Source organism: Festucalex cinctus, chromosome 7, assembly GCF_051991245.1.
Source record: "Festucalex cinctus isolate MCC-2025b chromosome 7, RoL_Fcin_1.0, whole genome shotgun sequence".
Lineage (NCBI taxonomy): Eukaryota > Metazoa > Chordata > Actinopteri > Syngnathiformes > Syngnathidae > Festucalex > Festucalex cinctus.
In genome coordinates this window covers 25,839,525-25,861,453 of record NC_135417.1, presented here as the reverse complement: position 1 = coordinate 25,861,453, position 21,929 = coordinate 25,839,525, and the positions used below count along the sequence as shown (strand labels likewise).

The window sequence follows — 21,929 nt, the reverse complement described above, 5'->3', positions numbered from 1 at the left end:
CCTAATGCTTGTATGTTTTTTTTTCTTCCAATTATTATTACAGAGTGGCTATTTCTAGGTACACTTGCACTGTCTAATGAGATCAATGCATCTGTGACATTTTCAGATGTTTGTTGGCAAATGGATGGATATTTTTGATTTGACTGTTGTATTGACTCCCAAACTGTGCAGGTGAACCTATTATGTAATGTGGCCACATTTGGACTCAAAGGGTATTTGCTGAATGGTTGTCTTATATGGAAATGATATATGTTGCATAAGGCTTAAAGATATAGCACAAACACAATTTCAATGAAGTTGGGACATTGTGTTAAACATAAAAACAGTAAAATGATTTGCAAAATATGCTCAACCTATAATTTAATGCACTGCAAAGACAACATATTTAATGTTCAAACTGCTAAACTTTGTTTCTAGCAATTAATTTTTTTTTTTTTTAGAATTTTATGGCTGCAATATGTTCCAAAAAAAGCTGGGACAGGGTCATGTTTACATACATAAATAAATAAATGACTAAAAGTGAAAATAAAAACTGATATAAAAAAAAATCATATATAATATATGTTGGTCATTTATTTATTTTGAATTATGTCAGTTTTTGGTCCTCCATAATTAGAACCTTTGAAGCTTTCAATTCTACTGGTTTACAAAAAGGTTCAGCTTGTGAGGCTACATGTGACCACAAGGTGGTGCCAAAGCCTTGATTGTTATTTAAACTGTGTTCCATCGTTTTCCACTGGGGTTAAGAACTCAAAAATACAAGAAAATGAAATCCGCGAAGTAGTTAGCTTTATGTTTAACATTTATTATAAATGTTTTAAGGCTCTGAAACTCCTCACCACAGAGTTTATACACTTTTCTCACTGAGGCATTTACATTTTCGCACATTCCTCTAGTTTAAAACAATCTCAGTGTTCAAACCTTCATTTTATAAAATAGATACATTACTGTAAAATCAAAATGCATGCAAAATTGCACTAAAATCCCGCTAAACAGCGAGACCACAAAAAGTGAACCCGCCTTATTGGACGGGCTTGGGCCATCACACCATTCTATCTCATTCAAATGTCAAAACCTTCCCACCCTTTGAATTATTCACATCGAGGTTCAAAATACAGAAGTTCAACATACGTAAAAATGCCAAAGATCAGTTTCTTATCTCATTGTTGCAATAGTCCAACTTGTGAAGAAAGACAGGCCTGCTATACTCAATACAACCATGTGTAAACACAATATGGGTGCTTAACTTTCTCTAAATAACAGTACAAAAGAAAGCTGTTCCTGAATAAGTATGCCATAAAATGACATAATTGCAATAAAGCAATCTTTGGTAAATGGACTGCTTTGTATATAGTGGTTTACTACATCATATAGTGAACAAAGCACTTTATAATTTACCCCTGTTGTTACTCTTATGAAATTGTAAGTTTGCTCACAAAGGGTCTTTTATTTATTGCAGCTTGTTGATTATGGTTATAGGCTGAATATAGAGTTGTGCACAAACACTTACCAGGGCGCCTGAGCTCAACTCTGCATGTGTATGAAGAACTTCTATGCTAGGAAATAATTTCTCACCTTCCAGCCTCACTATGTTAAAGGCTGGAATGAGTTACAAAAACCATCAGAAGAAGGCTTGTTAAGAAGGTCAACAATATTGTCTCACAATGCGTAGTAACAGACTGAAATTATGCAGTGCCTCTGCTGAAGAAGGCACTTGACAGGCACCTTTATAGTTGAGTTATGCAATTTTGATGTTTTTTATTTTTATTTTATTTATTTTTTTAATTTATTTTTTTTTAGTGTAAATGTGGTGCCCTGCGATTGGCTGGCAACCGGTCCAGGGTATCCCCCGCCTACTGCCCAAAGCCAGCTGAGATAGGCTCCAGCACCCCCCGTGACCCTTGTGAGGAATAAGCGGTCAAGAAAATGGATGGATGGATGTAAATGTGGTTTTATATTAAGCTAGTAAATTAGTTATGTAGTGTAATAGTCAGTAATTCTCTGCACATTTTTTTTTTTTTTTTTTTTTTTTCTTCAGATTGGGTGGTGGGTTTTAACTCATTGACTCCCAGCCATTTTCACAGAAGCAATCCCGTTCGCTCCCGGCTGTTTTACTGGATTTTGACTGATTTTGCAAGGCTCACAGAATATTGTGTTTAATTGCTATAAAAGCAAGAAAGATTAAAGTCTCTTCATTCATCAGGAAAAAAAAGTATGTTTCTATCTGTTTCCGTTTTGCAGCAATTAGCATTAGAAGAGAGCTAAGTTTCATCAGTTTTCACAAATCTTTTTTCAAATTGTAATTTAGCTTTTTTTTTCTAGATGGGCCTGGTTGCTCTCCTTTGCTCTGCTGCCACCTGCTGGCCGTTTGTGTAGTAACTACCATTTCTGCAACCGTTTGCAGTTGAGAGGCTGAATCATAGCCTTCTGTATGCTCTAGCATAAAAATAAATAAATAAATAAATAAATACGTCTTTGGGATACTTAAAACATTTAAAAACAACAACAACAAAAAACGTATTTACACGTTATTGGGAGCAAATGAGTTTTAATTGAGGCTTCTTTGGGACCCGAATTCCTGCTGTTCTACTCCAACGTGAAATCTTCGTCATTCGCTCTGGTTCCTGCATCGTCAATTCCGCTCTCATCTCTACTCAACGCTGCAACGTTGGCTGTCTTGAGTTGAACACTGAGTTTTGAAGGGGTGGTAGGACAATTTTAGTTTTATTTATTTATTTATGTATTTATTTATTTATGTTTTTGTGCACTCAGTGGGTGTTACACATTTTGGTTGAACTTTGGACTGAGTTCGAATATGTTTGTTCATTTTGTTTATTTTCCTTAGATCTCAGTGTACTGTTATTTGCTATTTATTTATTATTATTAGTAGTAGTAGTATTTACTGATTGTGAGTGAAACCTGTGCATATATATTCACACGTTCTAAATTCAAACACAATTGTCGTTCTGTGCTTCAATTTGTGGTGGAGTCTATGATTCTTCTCCTATAGGATTTGGTGACAACTAACCTCCTCGTAGAACTTCGAGTTAGATAACCCTAACTCCAGAAGACTGGGGTTGGGCACACTCTACTCTGTCCGCAAGGGCTGGAGTCCTGCAGGTTTTGGATGTTTCCCTTCTGCAACACAGCTGGCATATGATCAGCTCATCAGCAAGCTCTGCATAAGCCTGATAAAAATCCTGTTGATTGGAATCAGCTTGCATTGGAGCAGGGAAATGTCCAAAACCTACAGGAACAGGAGTTTGCCCACCACTGCTTCAGACTATTAGAGCTTTCATACACTGTAAAATAACAAAAATAAATAAATAAATAAAAATACAGTGCAAAACAACTTTATAGACCAACTTGTACATTTTACTGGTATTTAATGTATGATAAACAGTAACTGTTTCAAAATTTTACCTGAATTTAATTTACAAATGAAAGCAGCATGTTCTTGGTACTCTATTTGTATAGTGCTTTCCCACCTTACAAGTAAGGATGTAATGATATCCAAATATCACGATGCAATATCATGATATGAACTCACGATATGATAATTATTACGATATTGTGGGGAGGTTGGTGATATTTAAAAAAAGGTCACAATATTGTAAAAAAAAAAAAAAAAAGCTCATACTTAAAAAAAAAAACACAATATTGTGCTTTTGTACATAACAATAATGCATACTTCAATCTCTAATAACACTTATTGAGGCAGTTACTCGCTAATGCAAGCCCACATTGAGTTCCTCATACTTCCACATACTGACTTGCTTCACTAGCATATTGCAATCCGCTTCATCTGACCATTAATGTGGATTTGAAACATAGATGGGCCAAAACATTTCTACTGTAATGAAAATGAAACTGAACTAAAAAATAAAATAAAATAGCCACCAGAGGGTGCTATAACTGCACAAATGGAAATCAAACTGATTTCTTTTTTTTTTCTTTTTTTTTTTTTTTTTTTTTTTTTTTTTTTTTTTTTATTTACAGATGTGTCGCTTTTAATTATCGTGAACATGACGATATTGTGACAGTTTTAATATCACAATATTGCCAGTATTGTTACATCCCTACTTACAAGGCCCTCAAAGTGCTTTGCATTTTGACAAGTCATTCACCGACTGATTACACAGCATCATGAACAACAGGAGTTTCATTATGTTGCGCATGGATCTTCAACACAGTTGCACTGCGCTGGGATCAAACCACCAACCTCAGGGTTATAAGGTGACCCTTCTAGCACTGAGCCACACCACCCTGTTGTTGATTTATCAGTAAAGGACTGTTGACTGCAGTTTTTTTTTTTTTTAAACAGAATTATTCTGGTCACCACAGCTGCCACTTTTTTTTTTCCTGTAGAACAACAGAAATTTTTTTTTAAAGTGTACTGATAAATTGATAATTAGGTCAACAATATATCAATTTTAAATGAATATAATACATTTAGTTCAACCTTTATATTCACATGGTTTGACCGTATACAGTCTTCCCTTGCTATAACGCGGTTCACTTTTCGCGGTCTCGCTGTATCGCAGATTTTTTTTTTTAAGTGCAATTTTGCATTTTTTTTTTACAGTAATATACCCATTTTATAAAATTTATGAAGGTTTGAACATTGTCAATGTTTGAACAAGGGAGAAATGTGAGAACATGTAAATGCCTCAATGAGAAAAGTGTATAAATTGTGCGGTCGGGGATTTTAGAGCCCTAAAACATTTATAAGAGTTGTAAAACATAAAGCTAACTACTTTGCGGATTTCATTTATTGCGGGTATTTTTTGGAACCTAACCCCAGCGGAAAACGAGGGAACACTGTATCTAAATATTCCTATCTGTAATATGACTTTGTAAAATGCATGTTTCTTTTGAAAATGTACCATAAAACCTACTGACATTTAGTGTTATTCGAACACTGCTAATGGTGTCATCCCAATGTTTTTGTCTTACAGTTTATCTGTGTTTAAATTACAGTAATTTGTGAATTCTCCAAAACATGTGACCAACAGTTGTTTGATTCAGAGTTTTACATATTAATGCAAATTACACAATGATTCATTGTTTTTGTATTCACATTTTTTATGTAACGATTTGACAGAAATTCACTGTTAATTCTACAGACTTTTTTTTTTTTTTACAGCGGAGAAACACTTATCGTTATTAGGACGATTACATATCGAAAGACTGTTAATTAATTTGTACGTGAGTAATATTACAAAGCAGGGCTTAATGGGGAAGTCAGTTCAAAAATTGTCTTCACAATATGTTCTATGCAGCCCACATATTACATTCTGATGATCATTGTGTTTATTGAATAAGAATTCAGCAAAATCCACCTGTCCACCCACCCAATTGCAGGGGGCGGCCATTTTGTCACTTACTGTTAACTGTTTAGACTAGTGGGGGCACATAGAATACACATTTAATGCCACACTGTCTTTGAACCAGGACTGGTAGGTACAGAGACAGTTTTTTTTCCCCGAGTGTAGTAACTCTTTTAAACAGCCATAAGTAGAATTTTTAACTAATGTGTGCTCTTACTACTGAGGACTCGGGTTCGAGTCCAAGCTCCGGCCCTCCTGGGTGGAGTTTGCATGTTCTCCCCGTGCCTGCGTGGGTCTTCTCCGGGTACTCCGGTCTCCTCACACATTCCAAAGACATGCATGGCAGGTTGATTGGGCGCTCTGGATTATCCCTAGGTGTGCTTGTGTGTGTGGGTGGTTGTTCATCTCTGTGTGCCCTGCGATTGGCTGGCAACCAGTTCAGGGTGTCCCCTGCCTACTGCCCAGAGCTAGCTGAGATAGGCGCCAGCACCCCCCGCGACCCTTGTGAGGAATACGCGGTCAAGAAAATGGATGGATGGATGGAGGGTGCTCTTACTATTTATTTCTTAAATTTGTGTTTGTGTATGGTTTTAATGGTGGTTTTAAAGATGAAGCACTTTATTGGAGCGGCGTTTTAATTTCGTTGTATGTATCTATTTACAATGACAATAAAGGTATTCACTCATTCACATTTGAAGAAAGCTGGAGTAACGGGGAAAACAAGCACATGGAAAAGATGAATCCACACAGGAGCGTGTGGCCCTTTCAGGTCTCTCATTTGGTAAACATTTGATTAAAACTCATTCACTGCCAGTCATTATAGAAAATGTTTACATTTCCAATACTCACGTGATATTACATTCAATAATTATATATAAACCGAATCTACCAAATAACAGAATAGACTCCCTACTTTTTGTCCCGTCCCGTTCTTTTATAATTGACAGCAGAAAAATGTAGGTTTGCCAAAATACAGCCATTTCTCCCATGGACTCTGAAACTGTGTTTATTTCCTATAAAATGGGGCAATGATGTCATCTACCGGTGGTTGGGCATCAGTAAAGTTGTTTCCAAGTTTGATATTTACAGTGGAGCATGCTCAGATTCGCCCCCATTTAGCACCGCTCTAAAAAATACAATTGACAAGTATACTTGTCAAAGGCAGTGAATGAGTTAATTATTTGTAGTCTGTACTCTTCTGATTAATCCTTATAGATTTTGATAATACACCTGTGATTTCCAAAAGCTGTCATACAGTATGTGAGAACAGATAAGAAACAAGGCTGAAACCCTCTAGTTTTATTTGACATACAGGTGCTTTGGGATGTTTGTCGAGCAGCACAAGTTCAATTTAAGCAAACAGAAAAACCTTGTGGTGAATTAGATTTATTTTCTTACATGTATAAAACTTGTTTTGTGTCCATGACAGAACATGTGTTCAAAGGTTATGAGTTAACTTTGTCCAGATGTTGGCTTTCTTTTACTTGGCAGTGAAGGTTCCACTACATCAATTTCTAGGGGGATTAGGAAATGGTCACAAGATGGCAAGAACAAATCCTCTTGTATTTTTTGTCTTTAAAAATTCTTCACCAAATAAAATAAAGTAGATGGACCTAAAAATTACGAACAATAAACCAACAAAATGTTCTACATAATGTTACAAAATCTACATTCAAAATCCAAGAGCACAACGTTGTACCAGGGCTCCATTAAATAACCATATCAACAAGTGACATTGTCTTTCTGACTGCTTACTGCTTTTCCACGCTGACATTTTCTTTGTTCTTTAATACCAGCAGCAGTCTCAGCAGCGTCTCTTTCATTTTTCAAATGAGACATGAGTCAGTGGTGGAAGTAAAGGAAGAGTAGCTACACAGAAAAAATAACATTTGAATCCTTTAGGCCTCAAGTGCCCCAATCCCGCTTGTGCATTAACAGTTTATTCAAATCGTACAGGTAGCAGCGACACCCCCGCGGACAGGAGTTGAGAGGGGCAGAGAAGAGGTAAGAGGAGGAGGAAGGTTGTGGGAGGTGTTAGACTTAAACGTGTCCACAGAACTATTGTACAAGGCCTTCCTCAGGGGAGAATGGGTCCGGGTCATGACCTCGCCGACGTCTGTGCTCTGTTTTGTTCCTGACGTCCTGGCGGTCTCCCGTGTCTCGAGCCCTTTCGCGCTCTCGTTTCCTCTCCCTTCTGACAACCTTGGTCTCTTTGCGGTTGTTCCGATTCCGCCGTTGTTTGCGATCATTTGGCCTTCGTCCTATGTTGAGAAAAGGCAAAATTTGGTCAAGTGAAGACATCTTTATTTATACAGCTGTCACAAAACCCTTTACAGGAACGCATAAAATAAAAAATTAACAATAATACAATTACAACAAACCAGCAATTGCAAAAGACTACAATCTCTAAATGCAACTGTGTATACCTACAATAGGGATGTAACAATATCCAAACATCACAATACGATATCACGATATGAAGGTCACGATACGATAATTATTATAACAGCAATGCATGTAAACCACCTACAATCTCTAATAAAATATTGAGGCGCTTACTTGTTAACTCTTTGACCGCCAAAAACATTTCATAACGATGAGTAAAATCACAATGTATGCCGCCATAAACGTTAAATGATGTCAACTATGTTTTTGTTGTTGTTGTTTTTTTTTTAAATCAATGGGCAGTTCACCGTCTAAGTGCAGCAGGCGCTGCCTGGTCAATGAGTTGTGGAATCAAAAACACTCACTATCTATGGCCAGCAGATGGCAGCATTGTATCTCTTTTAAATGGGCTCATTGGGTATGAGATTACAATGAAACATGATGAAATCTGATGAAATTGAATGTTTTGAAGGATGATGTAAATGATCAAAGCCTTTTTCATCTTAAATTTTTTTTTTGTAACGTGTGGCAGTAAAAGAGTTAAAGCATGCACACATTGAGTTCCTCCAAAAATTGACTCGCTTCACAAGCACATTACGTTCACCTTCATCTGACAATTAGCACAGATTATAAACATAGGAAGGCCAAAACATCCCTAATGACAATTAAATTCCACTACCAAATTAGTCACCAGAGGGTGCTAGAACTGCACAAATGGAAATCAACCTGACTTTTTTTTAATTTTTTTTTTATCAGATGTTGTTCTCTTTAAATATTGTGAACATGACGACGCCGATATTGTGGCAGTTTTAATATCACGATATTACTCTTATTGTTACACCCCTAACCAATAATATACAATACTGCATGCCTTAAACTACTGGGTGCCATAAACTGAAACACCAGTATTACTGGAATACTAATTTAAGTAACTCAGCAAACCGGTGTCAGTTCTGTACAGACTGTACTATAATGTACTTTGCTTTCATTGGAGTTAAGCATATTACAGCTGTAATCACCTTGCTTAACTCGTGCATGGTCTGGATTCCCAGTGCCTTAACCTTCATCTAACAAGACTCTCTGGCCACCATGTTAGGCCACCACATTAGGGATTCCAGCACAACTCCCATGAGTTCCAATGTAGAAGCTCCAAAATATTTATTATTTCCAAAGACAGTAATGCAGCATACTGACTAGCACTGTCCCTGAGGTATTATTTTAACTGTCTACTATATACTGTATTACCTCTGAGAAGTAGCAGAGTTGCCAACTTCCCACTAAGGAAAGTAGCTATTTTCTATCCTCAAAGTCACTAAAAGTGGCTAAATAATGTAATCGCCTAATTGAATAATTGGCAATTTTTATGTAATTGTAATGTACGCTGTAGGAGAGAGGAACAACGTGGGAGGGCCAAAAAGTGAGTAAGCTTTTTACTCACTTTTTGGCTCTCCCACGTCTAAATATGTTTAGAACTACAAATCTGTGTTTTTTTGGTTTGTATCACTTCTGAAAATAACAAAGGTACAGTGCCACTAGATGTCGCTATATCATAGAATGCCGCCGAAATGAATAGATTTCAAAGCACGCACAGGTGTCTTGCGAGAGCAATGCGAGGTGACAAGCGACTGGACTCATCAACGACCACCTGCAGGCCCCAGCTGTAGGTTAAGTGGCGGTCGACCCATTGGGTCTGATACTAGATATAAGCACCACCAGGGCTAACTACGTTTGCGAAGTTGTTGTTTGGGCAGCCGTAGCAGGAAGTTGTCAGCCTTTTGTAAGGCGAGGCTCCAGCCATGTAATATACTGTAAGTAGTGATATAATTATTGAAAAAATAGTGGATTTTTAAATTGAATGAATTACTAGTTTGTCACTAGATGGCGCTAAATATTACACACGGTCAGTTTAAATGTTTTGTCTAGACCCACATTACTCACATAAAGCAATCTTGTCCTGTATTGTTAAATGCTAGAATATCATCCAGAACACCGGAAAAAGTTGCTTGATTTGACGCTAGTCGCTTTTGCAAAACAAAACAAAACAAAACAAAACAAAACAAAACAAAACAAAACAAAACATATTTAGTGAGAAAGTCGCCAAGTTGGCATCACTGATAAGTGGTCCCAAACAATTTGTTGTTGTTTCCATCTTGAACATAAGAGAGGGGGAAAAATTTTCTTAACTAAACTTGTCTATCATGAAAAGCAGTTTTTCTAGTCTAGCAATAGTACTGTATTTGAATGTATCTATATCCATCTACTTTCTATACCGCTTATGCTCATTAGGTCATAGGTGATTTAAAGCCTATCCCAGTTGACTTTTGTCAAGTACAACAATCGCAGGACACATTACAATTTCTCTACGTTATTTGACAGTTACAGAGCATTGCTATATTTAACAATTCAGACAATTTATGTAAATAATTAAATTTTACAGTACTGTACAATATGCAGGTTAAGTGAATAGTGAATATAAGTAATTAGTAAGTAATAAACTAAATATTGCTTATGAACAGTGGTTGCAATCATGGCACCTTAAGGTCATTGTACATAACGACCAGTAGGGGTCAGTCTTTAACAGCAATTCCATTGCCGTTCCAAGCACATCATCTGTTGCTACCCTCTCTGTCGTGAATGAGCAGGCCATTGTCCAAAATAGAAAGCCTTTAAATAAACCCCTCCAAGTATCTGCTCTTGCAACATCTCATAAACAAAACCAAGAGTTTTGGTATGCTGAAGGTTTATCTCTGCTTGAGCTACAGTATACAGTAATAATGATAATAACAAGATCCAGTCTCAGGAAGGTTGGAGACGGGTCCTGCGAGTGCAGAGGCCCTTTTTCCTGTTTTTGCGCCGCTGCTGTTCATGTGTGAGTGGAATTGAGCAGCGCTGCCTGTTGGGGCGCTTGGCTGGCCGCTTTGGGGGATTGTGAAACTGCTGAAGTCTGCAGTAGGCACAGACGCAGGGGAGAAGGAGAAAGAGATAAAGGGAGAGAGAGAATGAGATGTCTCCCCGCTGTCCTCCCCCAATGTGGTAATGATGTATTATGTATGAAATTGTTATTCTTTAAAATGACAACTTTTTAAAAAAAATTATTAATCAAATCAAATGCAACCTTAATGGTTAAACAAATGTCTTTTTTTTGTCTCCTGAAAAGCGGGGCTGCTGGTTCAAGGATTCCACCCAATATCAGCAAAATGTTGTCTTAAACTATGATAAATTGTTTATGTACAGGCACATTATTTTGATCCAGCTCATGTACTGGAGTTGAACATATTGTGCAAGTGTACCTAACATTTGTAAGTGTATGTGCAAAAATATAATTTGGGTACTACTATGTGCCTACCCAGTATTAATAGTTGTAATAGTGATATTGAACTATTTTGTTGAGATCACATTAAATGAAATTACATGAGGCTATTGGATAGACGGCTCAATGGATGGATGGAGGCAGTGTAATCGGTGCACTGACTCATTCAGGGTCTGCCCCCGGCCCTCTATAAACACAGGAAGTCCCCTTCGCTCTCATTGTTTTTCCTTTTCTGACACCATAACTATTTACAACAAGTTGGCTGGATTAGTCATATTGTAGACACGGTGTTTTTGTGGAGCCAGAGGAGAAACTTAATCCATGCCGGGTTGAGATGATTAGTAGAGTGTTTATCAAAACCTACATGCATTTGGTTTGTTGGAACTGTTTCTGATGGCTTTTTGTAAACTGTGTTTTGACAAGTGCGCAATGAGACACATCTAGAGGGTTTTGTAACACTGTCAACAGACACAGCACATTCCCCGAAGCGGGCTTTAGCAGTCACACTGTCCAGTCTATGAGTGAAGGCGACATTACAATTTCACAGGAGTAGGATTGCAGTTCTATAAAATGGACTTCATTTTATCCTCTCTAAACTGTTTCATTTTTAAAGGCCCTATTTTTGTAGACAGGTGCCCGTGCGTCCGTCACATCCTTTAATGTGGTCCCCGAAAGCAAATAATGTGTGACAACTTCCAATACCCTTGCCAAAGTCTGTACCAAATTTTCAATTGTCATGTGTAATAAATAAGAACATTGAGATTTTGCATAATTTTCTTGTTACCCCTTGTAACTTGAACAAAATATTATCCTTGACTTTTGATTTTCCAACTAGCAATCCTTCAATTTAGTCAGGTTGATTTCCATTTGTGCAGTTCTAGCACCCTCTAGTGGCTAGTTTATTAGTGCAATTTAATTTTCATTAGGGATGTTTTGGCCTTCTATGTTTGAAATCTATGCGAATTGTCAGATGAAGGGGAACCTAATTTGCTTGTGAGTGATCAATGTGTGCTTGCATTAGCAAGTAAGTGCCTCAATATTGTTATTAGAGATTGGAGGTGGTGTATATCGCCAACGCCCCCACAATATCGTGATAATTATCGTATTGTGACCTTCATATCGTGATAATATCGTATCGTGATGTTTGGATATCGTTACATCCCTAGTGCAACGTGGCCCTGCACAAAAATTAGTTTGACACTCCTGGATAGGCCTGCTCATTATTTTTCAGACATGCATCTTGGGCATCCATTTCAGTGATTATTGTGCACTTTCTATGATGTTTGAGAATTTCAGTTTGCGAGTATTTTGTATTTTTTTTTTTGTATTTGTAGTTAAACCCCTATCTAATCATTAATATCCCTAATCTAAGAGGGCTTTGCTGGCATGCATATATGTTGTGCAGGTAAATAAAACCAAATCCAACATGGTATACAGTACATTAGCTTTTGGCTCGTAAAAGCTGTTAGTCAAGTAAAAAAATGGTCACTGTGTCACCCAAGTTTCAAACCCAATTAGTTCCATTTTCAGAAACCAGTAATGCTAGAGTTGGAGAATCCAGGTCCAGAAAGTAAAAACCCTGAAACTATGTGGCTTTATCTAAGGTGTTTCTACTCAACAAATGAGTAGAAGCACCTGTCACTAAAGCCAATCTGTGGCAGGGATTTGACTTCCTGGACCTGGATTCCCCAACGCTGTGCTATAATAGAGTAGAGGGGTTCTTCGGTGGTTGCATGCGTGTAGTCACACACACATTCTCAAGGGGGCACAGTGTGGTTTATTGGTGGCACATCCTCTGTGGCAAGCGTTCTGACGTCCGGGGAGCTTTTGGCGGGAGCCATGGTTGGATTAAAGGCTATGTGCTGCCCAACGAGAGGAATGCCAGCGGCAAAAGCTGCTGGGATGTTACGATGAAAGATGTATGTGTGAGTGTGTATCTGTCCTAGGTGCTTTATATGTACTGTATAGCTTTCTGTAGTGGACATGTTTACGCACGGGTGTGGACTTTAACGCAACACTGTTCCTGCTTAGGGTTCCGCAGGATGTAGGATACATCACTGAAAATGAGCACCCTCTGTGTGCACATGTGTGATGGTGGGAGTTAAAAGGTTAAACTGGGTGGGCACACAGTCTGTTCACATACAGAGATACACAGGAGTGAACAGCAGGTCGATTGAAAAACAATTTAGCCTGCATTAAATTGAGAGAGATGGTGGCGGATGAGGAAATGTGTTTCTGTGGCCGTTTCTCTCACAGGCCAACATGGAGTTGCTGATGCATGCTTTTATTTCTTCTCGTTTAGATTACTGTAATTCCCTGCTCTCTGGTCTTCCCAAAAAGAATATTTCAGTTCTACAGCTCCTTCATAATTCAGCTGCACGTGTGCTGACGGGGACCGGAGGACGGGACCACATTGCACCTGTTTTAAAATCGCTGCATTGGCTCGCCGTGCGTTTCAGGATTGATTTTAAGATACTTTTATTAGTTTTGAAATGTCTTAACGGTCTTGGCCCATCTTATTGATCTGACTTGCTTTTACCCTATTACCCCTGAGGTCTTCTGGCAGTGGCCTTTTAACTGTTCCTAAGGTGAGGACCAAGACATGGTGAAGCTGCCTTTAGCCACTATGGTCCTCACCTATGGAATAGCCTGCCGGAGGGCATCAGGTGTGCAGAGAATATTGATGTTTTTAAGAGGAGGCTTAAGACTTACTTTTTTAGTTTGGCATTTGATTGATCTTTTTTTTCTTTTTTCTTTTTATCCCCTTTTATTTATTTAACTATTTGAATCTATATTGTTTGTAGCTTTGTTTTTATTTATTTATTTTTCTATAGTGTTTAACTGTTTTCTTTTAGTGTTTAAATGTTTTTATTTGGTAGTTAATAAATTTTTAGCTTGTGTTTCTTCATGAGGAGCCTCCACACTGAGAGGGATGGCTGGTCTTCATGCCTCTCACTGTGGACAAACTCCTCCTGGGTGTCTTTCCTTACAGGGTACTTCTGTGCCCCGCCATGTTGTGGTTTTCGTGTGTCCGTTGTGTTTTGGGTGTGTCTGTGGGTACGATCATTGGGATTGGGGGGGCTTTTTCCTTTTCTTTTTATTGTATTATGGACGTTCAGCACTTTGAGTTGCATTTTGAATGTATGAAAGGTGCTATATAAATAAAGTTTGATTGATTGATTGATTCTTTGTGTGTGAACATTCACAAGCTTCGGCTGTTGAGCAGACTAAAGCTGACCCGAGTTTCTTTCTTTATCCTTAGCTTTTACATGCCTCGCTCCTTGTGTCATAGCTTTAATTCAGGCAATGAAAAGTATTCTTCTTTTGCAGTGTTGTCACGTGAAACTAGAGCGGTACCGGTTCTTAAATTGTCTCTCTGTCTTTCAGCATCATACCCTGTTCCGTTAGCTCAGACTCCGCCACATAATTATGTTTAGTTTCCGAGAGCCAAAATAAGGAAGTAATGGATTACAACGATTTCACAGGTGAAGATTATCTGAAATAATGGACAGGGGGAAAATAATCCCTATGCCAACTGGAGGAGCGTGGATGGTGAAATAAGAAGCTGTGTAGTAAAGTTGATGGGTAAAGCAATGTGAGAGGGAGGAGGAAAAAAGGGAGAGAGGAGGAGGATGTATCAGTGTCTAAGGGCTGCTGGAGGATTACAGCGGGCTCATTGAGGTCGGAACACTGACCCCCTAGTGTGCGCAGAACGTAAACAGTGAGGAGAGGAAGCGCAAAACAGATAATTAGCTCTCATTCGCCACAGATCCCCTAAGAGCTAAGGCTACTGGTTATCACACCAAGCACAGATAAACACAGGCTGCATCGTGTCAGTGTGCTTCCTTTCTTTCCAAAATTTAGACCTGAAGAAAAGAATTTATAATAATATGAGGAATTGTATATTAGGAATGAAGGTAAAGAGAAGTGTTACACTTGACTGATATTCCACAAACATAGTGTTAACTAGAGCTACAAGCAGCTATAAAGGGCCCTCGGAATCCTGGCCATGTTGGGGTACTTGCACGTTGGGGTACTCGTACAACAAAGGACAAGAACCCTCTAAAATATTAATGTTTTTGCCAGGCCTTATATGTGTGCAAGGTTTCATGCATATTCATTAAAATATGGCCTCTGTAAAAGGCCAAAAATTGTGCACAATTTCCCGAATAAATTCAAGATGACAAACTTCCTGTTCAGTTGATCAGATGAATTCCGTAGGAGGAGTTCATTGAAATATGACCTCTATAAAAGGGCCCAAAAAAATTGTGACAAATTCCAAAGTAAATCAAAATGAGGGACTTGGTGTTAATTTTAGCATATGGCTTCAGAAGACTAATTTGTACATCATGGGCTGTTATATATGTCTCCAAATTGTCGTGGCTCGAGATGATTCGTACAACCGGTAATACTTCGTTACAAAAGAATTTTTAAATTCAAAATTTGATGCCCCACCCCCATCATATAGTACGTTGAAAACTAAATATTTTTTTTCCCCCCTTATCTTGTCCCAGGTGTTGAGATGGTACAGTCCAAGTTTGAAAATAAATCGGGTTAACTATCAAGGACAAGGGGGCAAACGTATGACCCCTGTAAATGTACAAAAATTAGACAAAATTGAATATAATTATATAGAATAATATAATAGAATATCGTGTTTAGACTACTGGGGCTGCGTAGAAAAAATTAATGTAAAGAAAAATAATAAAACCACTTTCCATTTCAACTGACAGGGAGCATTAGATGATCATGTTTTCTTTGGTGTTGGAAGACAGGGGGACAGAATGAACATGTCACTGTCCTTAATACAAATCACACCAACCTATTGGACTCCTCACCATTTATCACCATGAGTGATGGCAGCGTGTCACAAAAGTCGAACTGGCCGCACAGCACCAAAACAGCAGCGTACAAGAAAGAAACTGTAGCAAATGTATAGCACTTGTTTGAAATTGCGTATTGGTTGGGGTGTGTGTGCGTGTGCATGCACGTGCGTGCGTGAGTGTGTGTGTGTTGGCAGCTGTGGGGATAAACCAATACTGATCCGCTGATCGCCGCGTGCCTCCCTGCGGGAGGATGTTGATGTTGGGCTGGCTGTTTCTGCTCCAGCGTGAACTGACTTTTTGCTGCATCACGCACGCACGCACACGCACGCACGCACACACGTGTTTGTTCTGCAAATGTGAGGCCCCGGGGAGCTGGATCTGAGCTTGTCTGCGATCTGTCATTTAACACTACAGAGCCCGGCTACAAAACAACCAGCTGTAGCCACCAAGGACCTCAGCAACCACACACATGGTTGACATAGAAAACAAAGCATAGGGATTTATATAGAGACAAGTCTGTCTGAGGGCAGTTTTCTCTCCGTTGTATGGAAATGATCAAGTTTACTCGGTAGGTAGTTTGTAGTTTCCTACTGTTTTAAAATCCCAAGAGATCGCATGGGAATCGTGAAATATCCCGATTGCGACATCATGCATGCCCCCCGTTTACCCCAACCCAACTGTCCTCCCTCTAACCACAAAGAAAATCCTCTGAGTAAACAGTCATAGTCCTGAGCGGAAGAAGGACTAGCTGTGATTGGAAAAGCAGAGAGGTCTGGACACAATATTGTCCACGCTTCACACTAACGGCTAAATGACTGACAGGTTAACAGCAACAACTACTTGGGATATCTCGTTTTTGAACTATTAATACCAGAGATGGGCGCATCAATTTTGTTAGTGGGTCATTTGCTAACAGCCGGGGCACCCTTCCGTCATTATTTTAAGCTAAAATCAAACTGTAATAGTCAATCCATCATACTAACCGCGCCGATGGCATCACTAAATTACTGCCGCTATTTTAGGACCATCAGTGGTCTGTCATTCCATCACACTGTCATTGTTTTTATCGTGATGAACTGGTGAGTTATGTTAACATCATATTTCAAATAAACTAATTAACTGTTAATTGAGTGATGCAACCCGATCAAATAAAGGATTAAAAATTAGATTTCTTACAGTTCTTCTTCTCTTAATTTATTGGCAAAAGTTGATAGCAACAGAGGCAATGAAAGATGGCTGCCCCCTGCCCTCAGCCGTAAGAGCCGACTGGCAGTTCAGGTTATTATTGTAGTGTTGCAAAAATAAATCTGGTCAAGCGGCGAGCGTGCAACAGTCTATTCTCCTCTTCCGTCAACCTCATCCTCCAATATCCTCACTCCCGTTGCCTTCACAGCACCTCTCCAGACCAAGCAAAACTACAGAACTTTATGCAAGGTTGCCATACTATATACATCTGTCATCCGTGTAGGTTACAAATTCTCGCAGATATGCAGTGCGGAAAATGTGGGCAATGCGGATGCTGCATGGAGGGGGCTTGGTTTCTGAAAGTAAAGGGATTTTGCTGCATGGAGCCATGCGGGCCGTGCGGACGCGTCAAGCATAACCCAAGTTTGAGTCGTCAGCGAATTCTGCCAGTGACCAGTTATTGATGACTACATTGACGGATGAAAAACCTATTCCGTCAATCCTTCATTTTTCGGCATTTCCCGTCATTCGTTATTTGTCAACAAAACGGGCATCTGTTCTTGATGGATTTCCATCAACTGACAGATTTCACACCTCTGATCATCCTATATTCAGGTCTAATAGCATAACTAGACAATATTGCTATTCCATGGCAAGGCTATTCTGCTCTTATTTTCGTCTTCATCCATGTTCTACTAACCTGGACATGTTCTCCTGGTGACCACACAGTCTTTGATTTCAGAGATCTCAGGACATGGTCTGCCAAAAGGCGATGGGTACTGCAAGACCTGCCGTGTGCGGGTCTCCTGCCCCCGCTTGAAGCCACAGGTTCTACCTGACCGAGAGCAGGGACTCCACTCGCTCCACTCAGCCACTTGGCAGTGCACTGAAAATAAGTTGAAAATGAAGATGAGGCGGTGTGACACAGGCATGTTTCTTGTGTTTAGGATGTACTGCATTGGTGGCGGTGGTTGTTGTGATGACGAGCAATGGACTTGTTTGAACCATTTTCTTACTCAGATTTTATTTTATAAGGAAAAGCACTCTCCTAGTTTTTTTTCTAGTCAGACTCAGCTTGTCTGGGCTCTCTCAATTCGATTTGGGGTGGTTAGGCGGTCAGAAATTAAGGGTCTTCAAAACACTGACTGACCGGGTACTAGAAATAGTATACAGGACTGTCTCAGAAAATTAGAATATTGTGATAAAGTCATTTGTTTTCTGTAATGCAATTAAATAAGCAAACATGCCATACATCCTGGATTCATTATAAATCAACTGAAATATTGCAAGCCTTTTATTGTTTTAATATTGCTGATTATGGCATTTTTTTTTAACTTGGTCTGAGGAAATATTCTAATATTTTGAGATAGGATACTTGAGTTTTCTTACGCTATAAACCATAATCAGCAATATTAAAATAATAAAAGGCTTGCAATATTTCAGTTGATTTGTAATGAATCCAGAATGTATGGTATTTTTGCTTATTTAATTGAATTACAGAAAATAAAGGACTTTATCACAATATTCTAATTTTCTGAGACAGTTGTGTATTATAGTGCTTTTGCAAACAGAAAGTCAGTAGAGAGTATAGCTGTTGTATGATGAGTAAGTATTGTACGGTGGAAAAGAGATATAAAGGCCTGTTCACAGTTTAGTAGTTGGGCAAATTTTGTTCAGCTAAAACTGAACCTAGCACAACTTCTCCTATAGTGTGGTTTGTCATGTGTGGAGCATATCCTCCAAAATGGATAAAGTACATTAAAGGGATCGTTCGGATTTTTTAACATGAATCTCAATTTGATCCTCACCTCCCTTGTGTGCGATCAGCACTGACTGACCCCTGACAGCGTTCTGTGACACCAGTTCTGGTCCGGCGTTGGACGAGAGGAAAATAGTCCAGCAAGCTGGCTGGGGTCTCGGAAATAAAGCGTTTTTCTTCTAAAAACTATTTGTTTTCAAAAGCGTGATACATTTCCATCACAATACTCTTTCCTGAATAAAGTCAGACGCCATTACCGCCAGCCACTACTTTTCTGTTCGTTCGTATCACTGCGCGGCGCCCTGTAGAGCGCTAACCGACGCACTGCAGCCAGCTAGCTGATACTTCCGCCTTCGAAAAGGCAAACAACTTCAAGCGGAAGGATCAGCTGGTAGCAGTGCGTCAATTCACTGTCTACAGGGCGCCGCGCAGGGATACGAACGAACAGAAAAGTAGTGGCTGGCGGGAATGGCGTCTTGACTTTTTTCAGGAAAGAGTATTGTGATGGAAATGTATCACGCTTTTGAAAACAAATAGTTTTTAGAAGAAAAACGCTTTATTTCCGAGACCCCAGCCAGCTTGCTGGACTATTTTCCTCTCGTCCAACGCCGGACCAGAACTGGTGTCACAGAACGCTGTCAGGGGTAAGTCAGTGCTGATCGCACACACGGGAGGTGAGGATCAAATTGAGATTCATGTTAAAAAAGCCGAACGATCTCTTTAAGTGCACTCTGGTGCAGTTGGAACGAGCTAACCATGCTGCATGGACCAAAGAAACACAGCAGGAGTGATTGTGTGTCTATTGTACGTGCCTGGCAAGGATGGAACAAACAAATGTAGGAAACTCTTTTCTAATATTAGTTTTCAGTGTTACCATGTTTGTAGAACAAGCTGCGGCAAGGATTCATTCTCTTATTACATCCGCCGTCAGCCTGCTCCTAGGTAAGCTGTGATTACATATACAGTTTACCGCCACTAGAGTACGAATGTGCGAGACTGTGAATAATGTGTCCATTGTGAAGTGGTTTGAGTGTGCGAAAGCAAAAAAAAAAAAAAAGCGCTATATAAATTTGATACATTATTTTATTCTTCATGAGATCATGTAGTATACACGAACTAACCTTGCGGTACACACTCCATGAGTTTGTCATTGGGTTCATAGTCATCTGGACAGATGCGATGGCACCTTCCATTGAGCTGGTACAGTCCCGGCTGGCACATTGTACACGTCTCGCTGTTCACGCATAATACACAATCTGCAGGGCACTCTGCAACTATACGAATACAAACGGTATGTACAACATTTCACACAGGTTTTAGGAATCATCTTCACGCCATTCCCAACTTGTAAATGATGCATGTGAAGACTTTGGTCATTATGAAACGCTACATTTCTCATGGGTCTGATGACTATGAAGCTCAATACTTACTGGGAACACACTCCCTCTGTGTATCGCTGCGGACCATGTCCTCAGGGCAGCTCTCCCGGCAATCGCCCCGGTGAAGGTAGAACCCTATCTGACAGCGCATGCAGAATTTCTTGTTGAAGCAGGAGTCACACTCAGGACTGCACTCTTGACAGAGAAACACAGACAGACCACCAATATTGATTTAATATCAGAGGTGGGTAGAGTAGCCAAAAATTGTACTCAATAAAAGTAAAAAGTAGTCATAAAAAAACAACAACAACTCAAGTACAAGTAAAAAAAAAAGTATTCGCAGAGAAGAATACTCAAGTACTGAGTAACTGTTTGAACATGATGTTGGATTTTTCATTTTTTTTAAACAATGCCATTAGCTGCGATTGGCTGGCAACCAGTCCAGGCTGTCCCACGCCTACTGCCCAGAGCCAGCTGAGATAGGTGCCAGCACCCCCCGCGACCCTTGTGAGGAGTAAGCGGTCAAGAAAATGGATGGATGGATGGACAATGCCATCAGACAGACAAAAACATAACATTATGTACAAAAACATGAAAAAAAAACAGTACATGCAGAAACATTAGCCCCAGCATGCACAATCCATTCACAAATTGTGACATAACTCGATCAGCACTGCCTCCGAGTCTAACAACCATCGATGGCAGTTTCTTAAAGCAAAGGCACAAAGACATCATCTTTCAGTTGACTCTTTTGGGTTCTCATCATGCCTGCCAGTCTTCAACCAGGACTCATTTCCTGCATAAAAACTGTGTCCACGGAAATGCTTCTACACAAGGTGCATTTCCATTACCCTCAGTTTTGCGCAAAAGGCATGTTTCACAAAAGTAAGCTGGTAATGGAAACACCGGATTTGCGAAAAAAAAAAAAAAAATCTCAAATATCGCAAAAAAGTTTTTGCGCTCTCATGAGGTGGTTTTTGAGACTTGAGAAAAGTGCAATGGTGTAGTGATTAGAACATAATTCACCCACGGAACGTTGGGACGAAGGGGGAGTTTGTTGGGATGAAAGGATGAAAGGATAAAAGAACAAAATGTTGGTAGGTCTGTGAGCCTCGCGCAGAGTGAGTTGTTGTTGCTGTTGATGATGTCAATAAAACGCCAGTCTTTGGCTCTGGACTTCAACACTCTGCCTCCGACTCCCGTCACTACTCGCTACATTGGTGACCCCGACATCCGCCTCGTTGATGTTTCCGAGGCTGAGAATTTGATCGAATTGAGCGACATGGCGAACTCCGCTGGTCTCAAGTTACCGGAGTTTTGGGAGTCGGCCGCGGCGACGTGGTTTGTTCAAGCTGAAGCTCAGTTTGCCATCCGGGGAATTACGGACGATTCCACGCGCTACTACCATGTCGTGGCCGCGCTCGGGAGCTGCACGGCGGCCAGAGCTGTGAGTTTTATCACCTCTCCCCCGGCACGGGATATGTACGCGGGGCTCAAAGCGTACCTCCTTAAGACCTTCGAGCTGTCACGACTGGAAAGGGCTCGCCGCCTTTTCGCCATCCAGGGCCTGGGGGACAGTAAGCCGTCCGAGCTAATGGAAAAAATGCTGAACCTGCTTGGCGCGGAGGAGCCGAATTTTTTGTTTATTGAACTGTTTCTGCGCCACATGCCTCCTCATGTCCAGACAGCGCTAGCGAACACTACCATCTCCGAGCCACGTGCTCTGGCGGAGGAAGCTGACCGTTTTTTCCTGGC

General features: G+C 39.9%; 1 protein-coding gene across 2 annotated transcripts in view; it reads right to left on the bottom strand.

Moving 5' to 3' along the window:
• Positions 1-6,614: 6,614 nt before the first annotated feature.
• rspo3 (R-spondin 3) overlaps positions 6,615-21,929 on the bottom strand; it is a 33,245-nt gene continuing 17,930 nt past the window's right edge. For both annotated transcript variants that reach the window (XM_077527922.1, XM_077527923.1), the window contains exons 3-6: positions 20,226-20,369; positions 19,917-20,069; positions 17,737-17,922; positions 6,615-7,591 (exon numbers count right to left, since the gene is read on the bottom strand). In XM_077527922.1, coding sequence (XP_077384048.1) covers positions 7,389-7,591; positions 17,737-17,922; positions 19,917-20,069; positions 20,226-20,369 — 686 coding nt within the window. In that variant the 3' untranslated portion in view covers positions 6,615-7,388. The remainder of the gene's footprint in view (positions 7,592-17,736; positions 17,923-19,916; positions 20,070-20,225; positions 20,370-21,929) is intronic.